Source organism: Falco peregrinus, chromosome 6 (genome assembly GCF_023634155.1).
Source record: "Falco peregrinus isolate bFalPer1 chromosome 6, bFalPer1.pri, whole genome shotgun sequence".
Classification (NCBI taxonomy): Eukaryota; Metazoa; Chordata; class Aves; order Falconiformes; family Falconidae; genus Falco; species Falco peregrinus.
Window position 1 is genome coordinate 76,635,599 of NC_073726.1, and position 12,620 is coordinate 76,648,218.

At 39.2% G+C, this 12,620-nt stretch overlaps 1 protein-coding gene across 4 annotated transcripts in view; it reads right to left on the reverse strand.

The window, feature by feature from the left end:
- The window catches only part of ITPR2 (inositol 1,4,5-trisphosphate receptor type 2), a 268,298-nt gene that overhangs the window by 136,160 nt on the left and 119,518 nt on the right, over positions 1 to 12,620 (reverse strand). For all 4 annotated transcript variants that reach the window (XM_055809374.1, XM_055809373.1, XM_055809376.1 and 1 more), the window contains 4 exons: positions 11,815 to 11,937; positions 10,031 to 10,231; positions 5,416 to 5,667; positions 3,715 to 3,840 (listed from right to left, as the gene is read on the reverse strand). In XM_055809374.1, coding sequence (XP_055665349.1) covers positions 3,715 to 3,840; positions 5,416 to 5,667; positions 10,031 to 10,231; positions 11,815 to 11,937 — 702 coding nt within the window. The remainder of the gene's footprint in view (positions 1 to 3,714; positions 3,841 to 5,415; positions 5,668 to 10,030; positions 10,232 to 11,814; positions 11,938 to 12,620) is intronic.

The window sequence follows — 12,620 nt, forward strand, 5'->3', positions numbered from 1 at the left end:
ATGCTCTCTAATTACACACTGCCACTGTCACACTTGGACACTACAAGACAGAAATTTCACCAGCAGTGTTTTAAGGAAGGTTACTGACACGACATCCAAAAGCGCCCATGTTCAGGGGAAGATACAGCTCATGGGAACACGAAAGAGTTTTGAGTATAACACACAAGCATTGTCATATGGTAGGCAGAGGAATAACCAAAGATAACTTGAGACTTACAGGAATGAGGCATCTTGAGGAGCTTTGCTTGTCTGCTTTTCTAAAACGTGTCAGAAAAACAAGCCATACCCCCACATAGTGCATTTTTTATCACCCCAGGAAAGGAAAGATTTTGGTCAGAGAAGCAACAGTGGCTAAACTGAAATAGTAAACCCTTCAGCCCTTCAGTTTTGGGAAAAATATGACCCCACCCCCACCCCCTAGTCTTCATGGAGGTAACAAATTCCGTTAAAAATCAAAACTTTTTAAAAAAATAGTATCATAGAACTAAAAATCTTTTGAAGTTCTTCTGCTTTTAATTAATCTGCATGCCAATATTGGCTGGAACCAGTAGCTCTGAGGCTCAGTACTTGCATTCCCAACGGGAAGACAGGGAGCTGTGCAGTGCTAGCACGGTGAATTCAGAAATTGCCAAAACTAAATTCCAAAACGCTTTTAAGCTTTCCTCTTTGCTTGCCTAAAAAGCAGAGCCATATGTGGGGATGCCACTCTGCTCCAACACTGGTCTGAAAAATTCCCAGCACAGAAGGAATTCAGAAATCCTCTCATTTGTTCTTATCCCTCTGCCCTTTGGGCACTGAAAGAAGTTTCCCTATGGAAGAAAAAAACTGAAATGCATGAAATGGAGATGAAGATTGAGAAAGCAGTGCTTAAAAACCCCTTAAGAGGCTTTGGGACTGAAACTCGCATGAATAATACTTCAAAAATTCTGCAGAGAAAGTCAGGACGACTTTACAGCTGTCAGATCCTGTCTCTATCCTGCTCAGACTACAGCTGCTGACTTACAGGCTGGGCCACACACAGGAAAGGGAAGCCTTTCCTTCAGCAGCACCCACTTTGCTTAGTGCAACGCTTCAAGTCATACACAGGAGAAAGTAGGTTGGCAGAAACTGTAGAAACAGGGTGTCTTTGAAAGCACGACTGCTTTTGGCAAACTGAATTTATACATGAATCCGCCTCATGCCTGCTTTGCAACATACCGTGTTGTTAAAAGAGAATGACAGCTGGGGACTAAATATTTCCTTCCTCAATCCAGAAACAGATTAAAAAAACTGGTTACTTTTTTTTTTTTTTTCCCTCTGAAACAAAAAAAGGAAGGAAACCAACCTGAGGATAATACACTGTCTTTTACCTTAGTGCTCTCTAATAACAGACTCAGACTCAAAGCTCACAAACTCACCCACTGACAGGCATTTGTAGCAGCTAAAAGAAAAGCATTTCCCCTTCCCCCACGCAAAAGCATCTCTTTTAGCTCACTGGAACACAGAGGATCAAAGGGCTCTTTTTCTAAAAGCTTTGAAAGCTATTGTAACATCTTTCATGAGGCTGACAGCATTCTAACTGTCCTGATAGCTACATAACGCTCACGTATTTATAACACACGGGCTCTCTCTGGGCCCCAGAAAACCAACCCCGAACAAATACACTCAATAACCTGGAAGACATGGCTACCCACAGGGACCTGGCAGAAGAGCAGAACAGGCCAGACACTTCTGACACGCTCTTTTACGTTCTTTTAGGCATTAACCAGGGAATTAAAAGGACTAATCAGGCATCTGCCCTGAAGGGTTTGCAGGACTGCAAAATAAACCTGCATTTTGCCCTTTGGTGCCAACAGCACATACACACAAAAACACAGCATTAATGATACACTCCCTCTTCACCTCTGAAGACCTGGAGTCTAATTTCTCTTATGAGAAGAGTATGTGAAGAAAAAGCTCAGTGGTCACTAGCATCAGGACAACTACATCATTTGGGACAGTGCAGTTTGTCTCCAGACTCATGAATGGAGCTCTGGACAGAGCCCTCTTTCTACATGTCTGCTTCTAGCCCAACAGCAAAGAAAACTGGTCATGTTCAAGGGCTAGGGAGGGTAGTCTGTTTGGAGGGTCAGAGCCAGGACGTGTCAGGAAAGGGCAACCCAGAACGGGAATTAAACAGGAGAAAACACTTCCTGGGGTAAAACCAGAAAGGTTAAAAATCAGAATCCCCCTCCAAGGAGGTTTCTGATCTTAATTTTCAAACAAGTTTGGTTTCTGCAGAAGGCCTTCCATTGTAGAACATAACCACAGAGACAAGACAAAGAGCAGAAAACCAGGGTTTGTAGAGGTCTCATTTCAGCTGAAAATGGCTGCCAGCAAAAAAAGAAAGCACAACATCCCTGTCTTAACCTGTTCCCAGAAAAAAAACCCCACACAAAAAAAACCCACCAACAAAACTCCCCAACCCCTTTTAAGTTTGCTGTTTCACAGATAAATTAACAGGTCTCAGTGCCTACTGTACAGCACAAGCCTTTGCACTCATTCTTCTTTCGGCCACAACTCATGATATTTTCTCCCAATAGGTTTCAAAGAAATTATTTCTGCATTTTGCCATAGTGGCACACTATTACTTTGGGGTAGGTGTCCACTACAGGATTGAATTAAGATTCTTTTACATTTTTTTCTTTATTTCAAAACAAACGAAGAACACAAGGGAGTGAGAACTTATGGATTATAAAATCTAATAGACCGTGGACTGGGAAAAGAGAGGCATGCACTGTGACAAATGCTCTGTAACATCTCCAAAATACCATCTGGCATCAAGGATCAAATACAGTCCCCCAGCCACCAAAAATCTCTGGTTCCACTTCTTGAGCAGAAAAAGCAACTCCATTAGTTGATATTAATACTAAGCTTCTACAAGAAGCATTAACCTCTTAGAAAAGGATATGTAATGTAAGCTGTAATCATTATGTCACACTAGCTTCCCCTCACAGCTCTACTATTGTATTTTATCCTTCTGGAAGTCATAAGATATCCCTCATTTTCTGCCTCACCTGAGAATGGAAGCTTAATTCAACTTCTGTCTTGAAACTTAATTCAACAAGTAATGACACCATGAAGCTCACTAGGGTCCACAGGAATTGAATGCCTACGGTGCTAACTATGCCCCAGCACCTTGCAGCCTATAGTCTATACAAGGATTAGTATTCTGAAAGGCCACAGCTCTACACCTGCCTTTCACCCAGCAGTGAGAATGTAGTGATGGTAGAATAAAAGACAGAAACAGGCTGAAGTGAGATTAAAGAAGGAACATTATTAGCTAAAGAAATTCTTGATCCCTGATCCTCACTGTACTAACAGTAAAGCAAGAAGATTACAGATGTGTGGGGTTTTCATAGCCACCACCATAACACACGCTCCCAGAAGATGTACACAGACTCTCAACCCTGTACATGTATCCCATTTATTTTTCTGGAAGAAAAGAGAAAAGAACATGGGTTCCAAGATGCCCTTTTAGAAAGAGAAGGCCGCTAGTAATTAGCAGGTTACATGATGATAAATAGCATAGAGATGACAGTTTGTTAAAAACCAAAAAACTACACCTATTCTATTGTCAACTTTGGGGAAAAAAAAAGGTTAATAAAACAAAAGAAGTTCACCAACAAGAAGTTATCGCTAGTTCAGTTGCCATCCATGGCTACAGTGTAGTATTTAACATCTCATGAAGCTTACCCTTGCCATATCAACAAGGAAGTTCTCAAATAACTTCCAAATATGGTTACTGGCATAGATTTCTTTCATTTCCACTTCAGTGTCCACGTAACAGTGATTAACAAAATTAACATAGGCAATTTTCACCTGCAGGAACAGCAAATCCACAAACAATATGAAACGGAACAGTAAAAATCATTAACATGATGGTTTCTATCTGCAAAAATACTGAGCAATAAAGAGGATCCTTGAAGTACTAACAAACACTATTAACAGTAATAATGCATAAGTTCGGTTCTGAAGATTTAAGGAGAAGCACGGCAACAAACGCATTAATGTATATATTGAAAGATCACATGAAGAAAAACAGAAAGGTTTTGCAAACATTCTTACTCTAATGAAAAAAAAACCATAAAATAAACCAATATTAAATCTGATATTTAAATGATATGAAGACTACAAGGGCCTGGCTCCAAAGCCAGGAGTTGTCAAAATGCAGGACACCCCTGCACTTGCCAGTTGACTGTTGCCATTTTACGCCTTGAACAGGCTTGTCAATATAAAAAATAAATGTCTTTAGCAGAGCTGGGACTACCATCCCTACATTCCCACAATCCTAATGCAGTGCTTGGATTCAGGATGGGTGTAGCTTGGATCTAAATGGAAGAGAAAGGCTGTGCAGTGCTGGGACTGCAGCAACAGCAGCACAAGGCTTAACAGGAGGGCTTCAGTCTCACTCCTCTCCTGCATTACAAGTCTGCATGTGCACATGATAAAAATGCATATCCACTGCCTGAAATGTATAGATTAAATATAAACATACCCAGATACACTGAACATTTCTTGTCACAGTCAAAGGAGAGGAAATAGTTGCATATGTTTAATGCAGTCAGGAAAAAATTCTGACTTTTAGGTTTCATTTGTTTGGACTTTTTTCATTAGTATCTGTTGAAATTAATGTTAGGAGGTACTTCTGAGCAAAGCAAACATTTTTCTTTTTAAGAAAAGAATTAGTTGATCACAAGGGGACTTTTTCACGGCACACAGGAAATCTTCGTTCCTGCAGGTCCCAGTTCTGTTGATACGAGCCACAGTTCTCCAACAGATAGCCTGCCGAAATCCATCTGACCAATACACGGGTCATACAAGTTCCTTGCAGACTGTGAAAAGGTTTCTTTTGATCACATCAGGTTTGGTGCAAACAAATATTCCCCTTCTGATCAGCATGAAGTATCAAGTCTTACTGAAGCATGACCAGTAGTAGTAGCTGCAGAATTTGGGCCTCAATATGCAGTGAATAAAACCATTTGCTGGGTTCCAACTGAATTTAATAAAACGAGGCTTCACCCAAAACTCCCACTGACATTAGTGTGGCCAGAATGTTACCCATCACTTCCAACAAATTCAGGCAAAACGTTGGCTTGACAAACAACTCAGCTGAGTCTTTGCAGCTACAGCCAGAAGTCATCAGAGCTGGACAAATCCAGGAAAACAAAATAAGGTGTGTGCCCCAAAAAGACAACAATTGAAGCATAAGGGACAAGGCATTTTCTGTTTAAGAAAATACTGACTATCCTTTCTCACTTATTCACCTTAACAAACACCACCTGTTTCCAGCCTGTTTTCTGTGCAAACATTACGCTTGTCAGTATATTGTAAACAAAAAAGATTTTCTGACTTTCTAAAAATGGGAAGTTTGATTCCTCATTCAGTGAATCTTACCTCAGGTATGCAGTCATCATGGGTCACTACTCTCACTATATCATCCAGTGGCAGGAGTGAATTGCACTTGATCTCTGTATATACATTCTTTCCTTCTGTACAAGCCGCTAGCAATTCCACTAGAGTGATGTGATACGCTAAGGGTCCGCTCTCATCTGCTCGATCTCGCTCTGAACACATCATCTGGAGTAGGACTGGAAATGATGCTCTGTCATTGTAGAATATCAAGACATCTTCACCGCCATTTATCAGCTGAAAAAGTTATCACAAAGTTTTAAGCACCCTGTACTGCAGTCATTTTGGACTCAATGATCTTGGAAGGTCTTTTCCAACCTGAATGATTCTATGATTTTCTTAATTTCTTATTTTGTTCTGTCTTTATGTATGCAGACTGTATAGCTAAAAAAAACCCCACCAACACACAAAAAAAACCCCAAACCAACCAAAAATTACTCTGATGTGGCTTATCAAATGCACATGTCAAAATAATATCCAAGGCAAAATTCTGCTCTTGTCTATGTAAGTACAAATCTGGAATAACTCACCAAGGAGTGAGCTAATGCAAGGTGAATTTGACGTTTAAATTTGAGGTGTAGCTCTGTGTTCATCTAAGATAGTATGCCATCCTTACTATTCCTACCATCTCAATTCTTGTTTCAAGTTAGTTAATTACCCTTCCTGTTGTGAGGTCAGGTCACATTACTATCCCTATTTTATATGTAGGGACTTGAGATGCAGAGAGATTAGATCTTGCATGCTACCTCACACGAAATGCCTGTGGCTCGCCCAGAACTTAACCAACCTTTTCTGCGCCCTTGCTCAGCATCAGAAACAAAAGATGATTCTTCCCAACCCATGCAAATTTGTCAGTGTCATGCAGCACTTCAATTTAGCAGAAAACTGGTGTATGTGATAAATATTTGATTGTGCTACAATTGCTATGCTCCTCTCGAGAGGATCCAGACTGGAGGTGGATGCTGGCAGCCCCATCTCAGCTGATCTCACAAAAAAGTTTTGCTCTGACCCTGTTTTAAACCCTGCATACACTGAACATACCTACTGCCAGCACCACTCTGTGAGCTCAAGTGGAGCTGGGACAGGACAGTAGTCCTGTCTTCTCTCCATCACTTCCTTTTAAGCATAATACAGTCTCAGTGTGGGTGAAAAGCTCCTATAAGCCCTTCCTAGTATAGAATACACCTTGGCAGTACAACAGCCATATGCATTTTGTGAATAAGGCACTTGACATATCCAAGCCTACATGTGACATGAAATCCTAGTTTACTGAATTTCAAGGGTAGAAATAAAGGCTGGTGGAACTGTTGAGAAATGGGAAAGCAGCAAAAGCAGGAATGAAAATTAGTCTCTCAGAATGAAAAGTAAAAAGCATTTCATTACATTTTCCAGGATTTCAACATTGCAAATTTTGATTTTACAACTTTTCTGATTGTGTTTTCCCTGTTTCTTGCTTGTTTTTACTTTGATGATTGAATGGAGTGAATTGTGGATTCAGTCTTTGCTGCAATCCCTATTTCTTATGTATCTACGGGTTTCCAAAATGTTTGTACTAGTGACTTTTCAAACCAGGTATTTTCTGGACAATCCACAGTACAGAAAAAAAGTTTTTGAGGGGACAAGTGCTCAGGAAGGTGGAAGGAGACAGTACAGGGACCCAGATACCATTAATTTCATTGCACGCAAAGGCAAAAAAAAAAAAGAGGAAAGTAGTATCAGTATTCAAAATGTTGGAAAATTGACCTAATGTTTTAATACTGATGTTTAGAATACTATGCTTTTAGGACATTTCACATAGAAAATAATAAAATTTAAAAAAAACACACAAAGCCCTCTGGGAAGGTACATGTTCTGTCATGTTCTATTAAGTTGTTCACCACATTCCCATAGTTGTTTTCCACTTGTGTTCATTGTACAGGAGAGGGAAGACAGCTCTTCCCAGGTTCCCCCAGAGTTACCTCTTATGTCAAATCCAGACCTAATCTGTACCAGTGTTGCTTGATATTTTATCATATTCAAGTCAAACTGACCCTTCATTCTTTCATATACCTATTACTGATGAATAAGGAAGAAATACCAGGAGACAGTGAACTTGTTAAACATGACGCTGCATGGCATGCTTGCTGCATACTGACTGAGGACCCACCAGCTGAAGCAGATGACGTTGCATCAATACAAGAAGAGCTAAGGGGGACAAGGTAATCATCATAAATGCAAGGAAAGAAGATGTCATCCCCTTTCCCCAAGTTATCCACTTTTAAATGTGATTTTCAAAGGGCATCCAAACATTGGCCCAAACAGAGAAAATTATGTCCCTTTAAAAGCAGAAAAGGAAGAGAAGAATCCAGTATTAGCCAAAGTTCTAACTGAGCATCACAAACTCCGTGATGGGGGAAAAAAACCCCAACAAATAAACTCAGTAGCATTTTCTTCCACTAAAGTATACTTTGAACAAGTTAAGAACTCTATGGAAGTATGAAGAAGGTTGGTCAGTATCAGAGCAGCCATTGATGCTTTGTGATATATCCAGATATATCATAATATATAATCCAGATATAATATATAATACTACAGATTATAGAAATACTATGTATTATATATACAATAGATAATAGAAAACTCTGCTGCCACACTGATCCAGTTCAAAAGTAAATTCTGCTTTCCCTTTTGTAATAATGTTTGCACTGATAGGCACTATTGGTCCAAGAACCTCAAAGTGTGCTTGTAATGAGAAAAAGTGCCCTAAGGAACCTTTCAGGTCAGCAAACATCATTAGTAGCACCCCACAGACAGGGGGACCAAGGATATGAGAACAACTGAATAAGCCAGATTGGGTATGTTTAAGGTATTTTATGAAAGTACTCTTTTGCAGTGGTGCTCCTTCATCTATATGCACTATCTAAAACATGTAATTATGATCAGTTTATCTCTTACAGTAAACAGAAACAAGCTACAATATACTTCCTGTGGGTAAAATAAAACACAGGAGTAGTTGAGGCATGCTGTACACTCTGTCTTGTCTTGTGGTAACTTGTTTACATGCCCCATCTGGAGGTACAAAAAAAGTTACACCGCTTGTTTAAGGACACAAAGTACATCTCAATGGTCTACTGAGAAACTGTCCTGACTCCTTGGCAAGTTCCAACCATTTGGCTGCACTATTCCCTTTACATGGGATTGCCATTCAAATTTCCCTATTAGCATCCTTTTCTAACAAATCATAATTACTTACCTGTAATTTCCTATGTTTTTTAAAAAAACAGATCATCATCTTACCCTCTTTCATCAAAATAGGGTTGCTCCCTCCCCCCAGCAAATTCCTGCAGGACTCATGATGTAAATGTCACATCCAAGTTCATTTCAATTTTCATCATGCAGTCAGCTTGAAAATGTAATATGACAATTTATCTTTGTCCTATTATAGGTCAGTAACAAAATGTATTTAAATTGAGAAAAATCTAAAAATTTTGTTTGATGATAAAGTAAAAACCTACAAGAAGCTGTGGTGGAAGGAAAAAGCTCTAAAAGCATAAAGGCACAAGAACTGTTTGAATTATGTAAATCAAAGGCTTGTAATTGATATTGCACGTTAAAAAACACTTCAGTCAAATTGAAAAGGTTGAGGTGGATTCCATTAAAGGTTATCCATGTAGGGTGAAGCTTTATTTTATTAATTAGAAGTTTCTCCTTTTGTTGAACAAAATTTCAGCAGGGTTTAGTTTTTTTCATACAACTAGAGCTTATCTGTTTTCTTTGTGAAGATGTCTCTTCAAAAAAACAAAAAAAAAAACCCACCCCAAACTTTGTGAAATAAAGAAAAATGTTCCTTGTACTTATCCTACCTGGACTTTTCACCATATTCAACTTTACCCCCTTATTAATCTCATAGAACTATTAACATAATTACAGTTAAATTCACAGGTGTCTGCAAGTTGAAGACTTCATTTATCATGTACACCATATATCAAATCCTAATTGCAGAGAAGTTAATTAGGTGTTTTCCTAGTAACTTTATGGGTGTAAAGATTTGTCCACAAACCACTCTGTGGAATTCACCAGGTCAGACTCCAAATCTAGGTAAAGCTAGAGTAGCTCTACTGACTCTCACAGAAATACTCTGGAACAAAAGAAACAAAAGCAGAAACTAGTATCTACAATTGTTACATGGTTGTGTGCTAAAAAAATGGTCTACAACAAGATTAGGCAAATCCATAGAGGTACAAGCCTCTTATTTGGCAAAACCATGCCACAATATGACAAGTTTGGTGCATAAATGAGATCCTAAATTACAGTACAGGAAAATGAAGGTTTATGTAACTCTGAGATTTCCATGCTACATCATCTACAAATAGACATCTCTGTATCACCATTCTAACACTCATGTTTTCTTTCTAGTAGTTATACAGATGGCCTTACAAAATTAGATTAAACTCCCCAAAACGTCTGCTAAAATATTCATTATTTGTGATACCATTTAAAATTCTAAAGCGATGATGTCATTATCTCCCATTGGTACCAAGAGCAGAAAAAGCAGCCTCAAAATACTAGTGTGTTAAAAAGATATCAAACAAGTTGATTAACATATTAACCCTTCACTTACCTCTGTCATTACCATGTCCTGGCATTTTTTCACATATTTGCCATCTGCTTTCACAATGGTCTGCAGGAAACGCAGGTACTCCACGTGACGGCCATGGGTCTCAATGCAGTGTACAAAGTGCTGCACCACTCTTTCACTAATTTCATTACACAGAAGGTAATTATTCATGAAGATGTGCCGCATGGTTTCAGCTTCCAGGAGCTAAACAGATTAAAATCAAAACAGCCTTATAAGAGCAGCAGATTTGTATTGAGATTGAAAGATTCATAAGACTCTAGACTAGAGAAAAGCCTTACATTAGTAAAGGGAAACCAAGAAAGTCCAATGTGCACCAGCCCAGTGATTAAGCAGTGACCTTAGGGCCCAGTTCTCATTTATGATGGAATTTCTCCACACTTTTCTATGAGTACGGAATGGTCCTAAAGTGGACATTACAAAATCTGTGTCCATGTGGAGGGAAGACACACACACACACACTACACTGCTAGAGCACTCTGTAGAGATTCTGGTATACAAGACCACTGAGACCACATCACACTCGCCATCAAACTTTGCATTGAGGCAACCAAATAAGAATATTAGCTGCCTTGGGTTCCCTCTGTGGTTGACAGAAGGCAGGCATTTTCAGCACGCAAATCATTGTACATGCCCTTGGATCACTCTGAAAGGATACCTCTTTCCACATTAACTACAGAGGGAGCCCAAGGCTATGATTCTATCAGAGAGTAGCGTGGTACAAGAAGAACAGATCTGTAGCAAGAACGGATGGCACCGAGGACCCAGCATCCAGACTTGATGCATTCTTGGGGCTTTTGCTTCAAACTTGCTCTAGTTTGGTCCCTTGGACTAAAGGCTCATGAGGGTCAGGTGTGCTCCTGAAGTATACCTTTCTGTTTAGCATCATCTGAAAGGAGTCCACACCATTCATTCCACAATGTGAACAGCACAATAACTGGCATGATCAGAAGATCAACTCCAAAAGAATAGAAATGCAAGTGCAAGAAGACTCCATACTTGGCACCTGGGTTAAGTGTCAAGTGTTGGATTGGAAGGAGTCTGGGCGCTAGTCCCCACTGTGGTCAGTTCGGTGCCTTTCACTATCTTCACAAAAAAAGCATAAATAAAAAAATAACAAATACTTCCTAATGCACATAGACCAGGGGTCTACAATCCTAATACTCATGCTCTTTCTAATAAAAACATGTTTTACTCTGTAGATCTGCCACTGAGCAAGTTGTCATTCTATATGACTATATCTGTAAATACATACATATATATACACACAAGGGGACTGTGACAAAGAGGTGTATTGTAAAGACACTGATTTAATAAAAGATCAGACTTTAGATTAGTTGAATCAAATGGAAGCAGCATCAACAAAAATGTATGGGTCAGATTCTGCTGTCACACAAGCTTCATGACAGCATAGTCACAGCATCTCCTAGCTTGACATCTGTGAGTGAGTTAGGATGAATAAGAACAGAGTCAAGCTAAACATGAAGTGATGATGTGACACATGTTCTCAGATACCTCCAGTAAATCCCACAGGTAATATTGGTTTCTGCTTTTAAAATGGCAACATTAAAAACAATGACATAAAGAGCAATGGTAAGGGAGAAAAGACAGGAGAGAGAAGACAAGACAATAAAGGAGAAAGGACAAGGACAGAGATGAGAAGGCAGAGAGGGAATAATTTAATGAAATTATTTATTTAGCACTGTCATTTTTCAGCAAGTCCAAATTTACTTCCAGTTATAATATTCTCCTTAAAATAAAATACTTACCCCTGGAGTTAAGAACAAGTTGAGATTTTTGTGGAGGAGAACTTGATTCTGAGGATTTCCTCGACAGAAATTCTGAAGGAAAGTGTGGGCTAGATTCATAACTTCATTCATCTTTTCATCGCTCTGCAGAAAAAGACAAACAAAAATCAGCTGGTGTACCTAAACATACTTGTTAAAACCACACAATGTGGATTTAGCCAGGAACAAACCAATTCTCCTGAGCCTTTATAGGGCAGGAATTCTCCCTCTGGAAAAAGCAACTGATCTAGTTTCCTTCAGAGTCCATTAGTGGCTGTACCTTACTCTGAATTGACTTGACCACACAAGCTCAAAGCCTCATGCACGGTTATAATTTCCAAGTTTAAAAAAGTGCTAAATGGCTTGATTTTCAAAAAAAGCCCTCTAGCCTGCATTGATTTCAAGCTTTTGAAAAGCTCTGGCTTTGATATAGCTACATATAGAAAGAGATGTATGCGTACACCTACACGACTATGTATGTTCATACACACACTGCCACACAAATGTATGTCAACTTTCATCCCCATTTTTTATGCTTCTCATACAGTATTCTAACTCTGATTTGATGAACCACCTATATGGTCAAGCACTGTTTTACTGAAGACAGCTGAACCTACTGTCTCTATCGTAACATTAGTGTGTAACACTGAGGAAAATGTAGCCCAGAAGAGGGTTTATCTCCTTTCAGTGCTTCCTGTAAGATCTAGAGAGATGTGCTCTTTAAAAGCCTATCTAGATCATTCATTTGTATGCTCAATGCCACTAAATCAGTACAAAATCACATTATC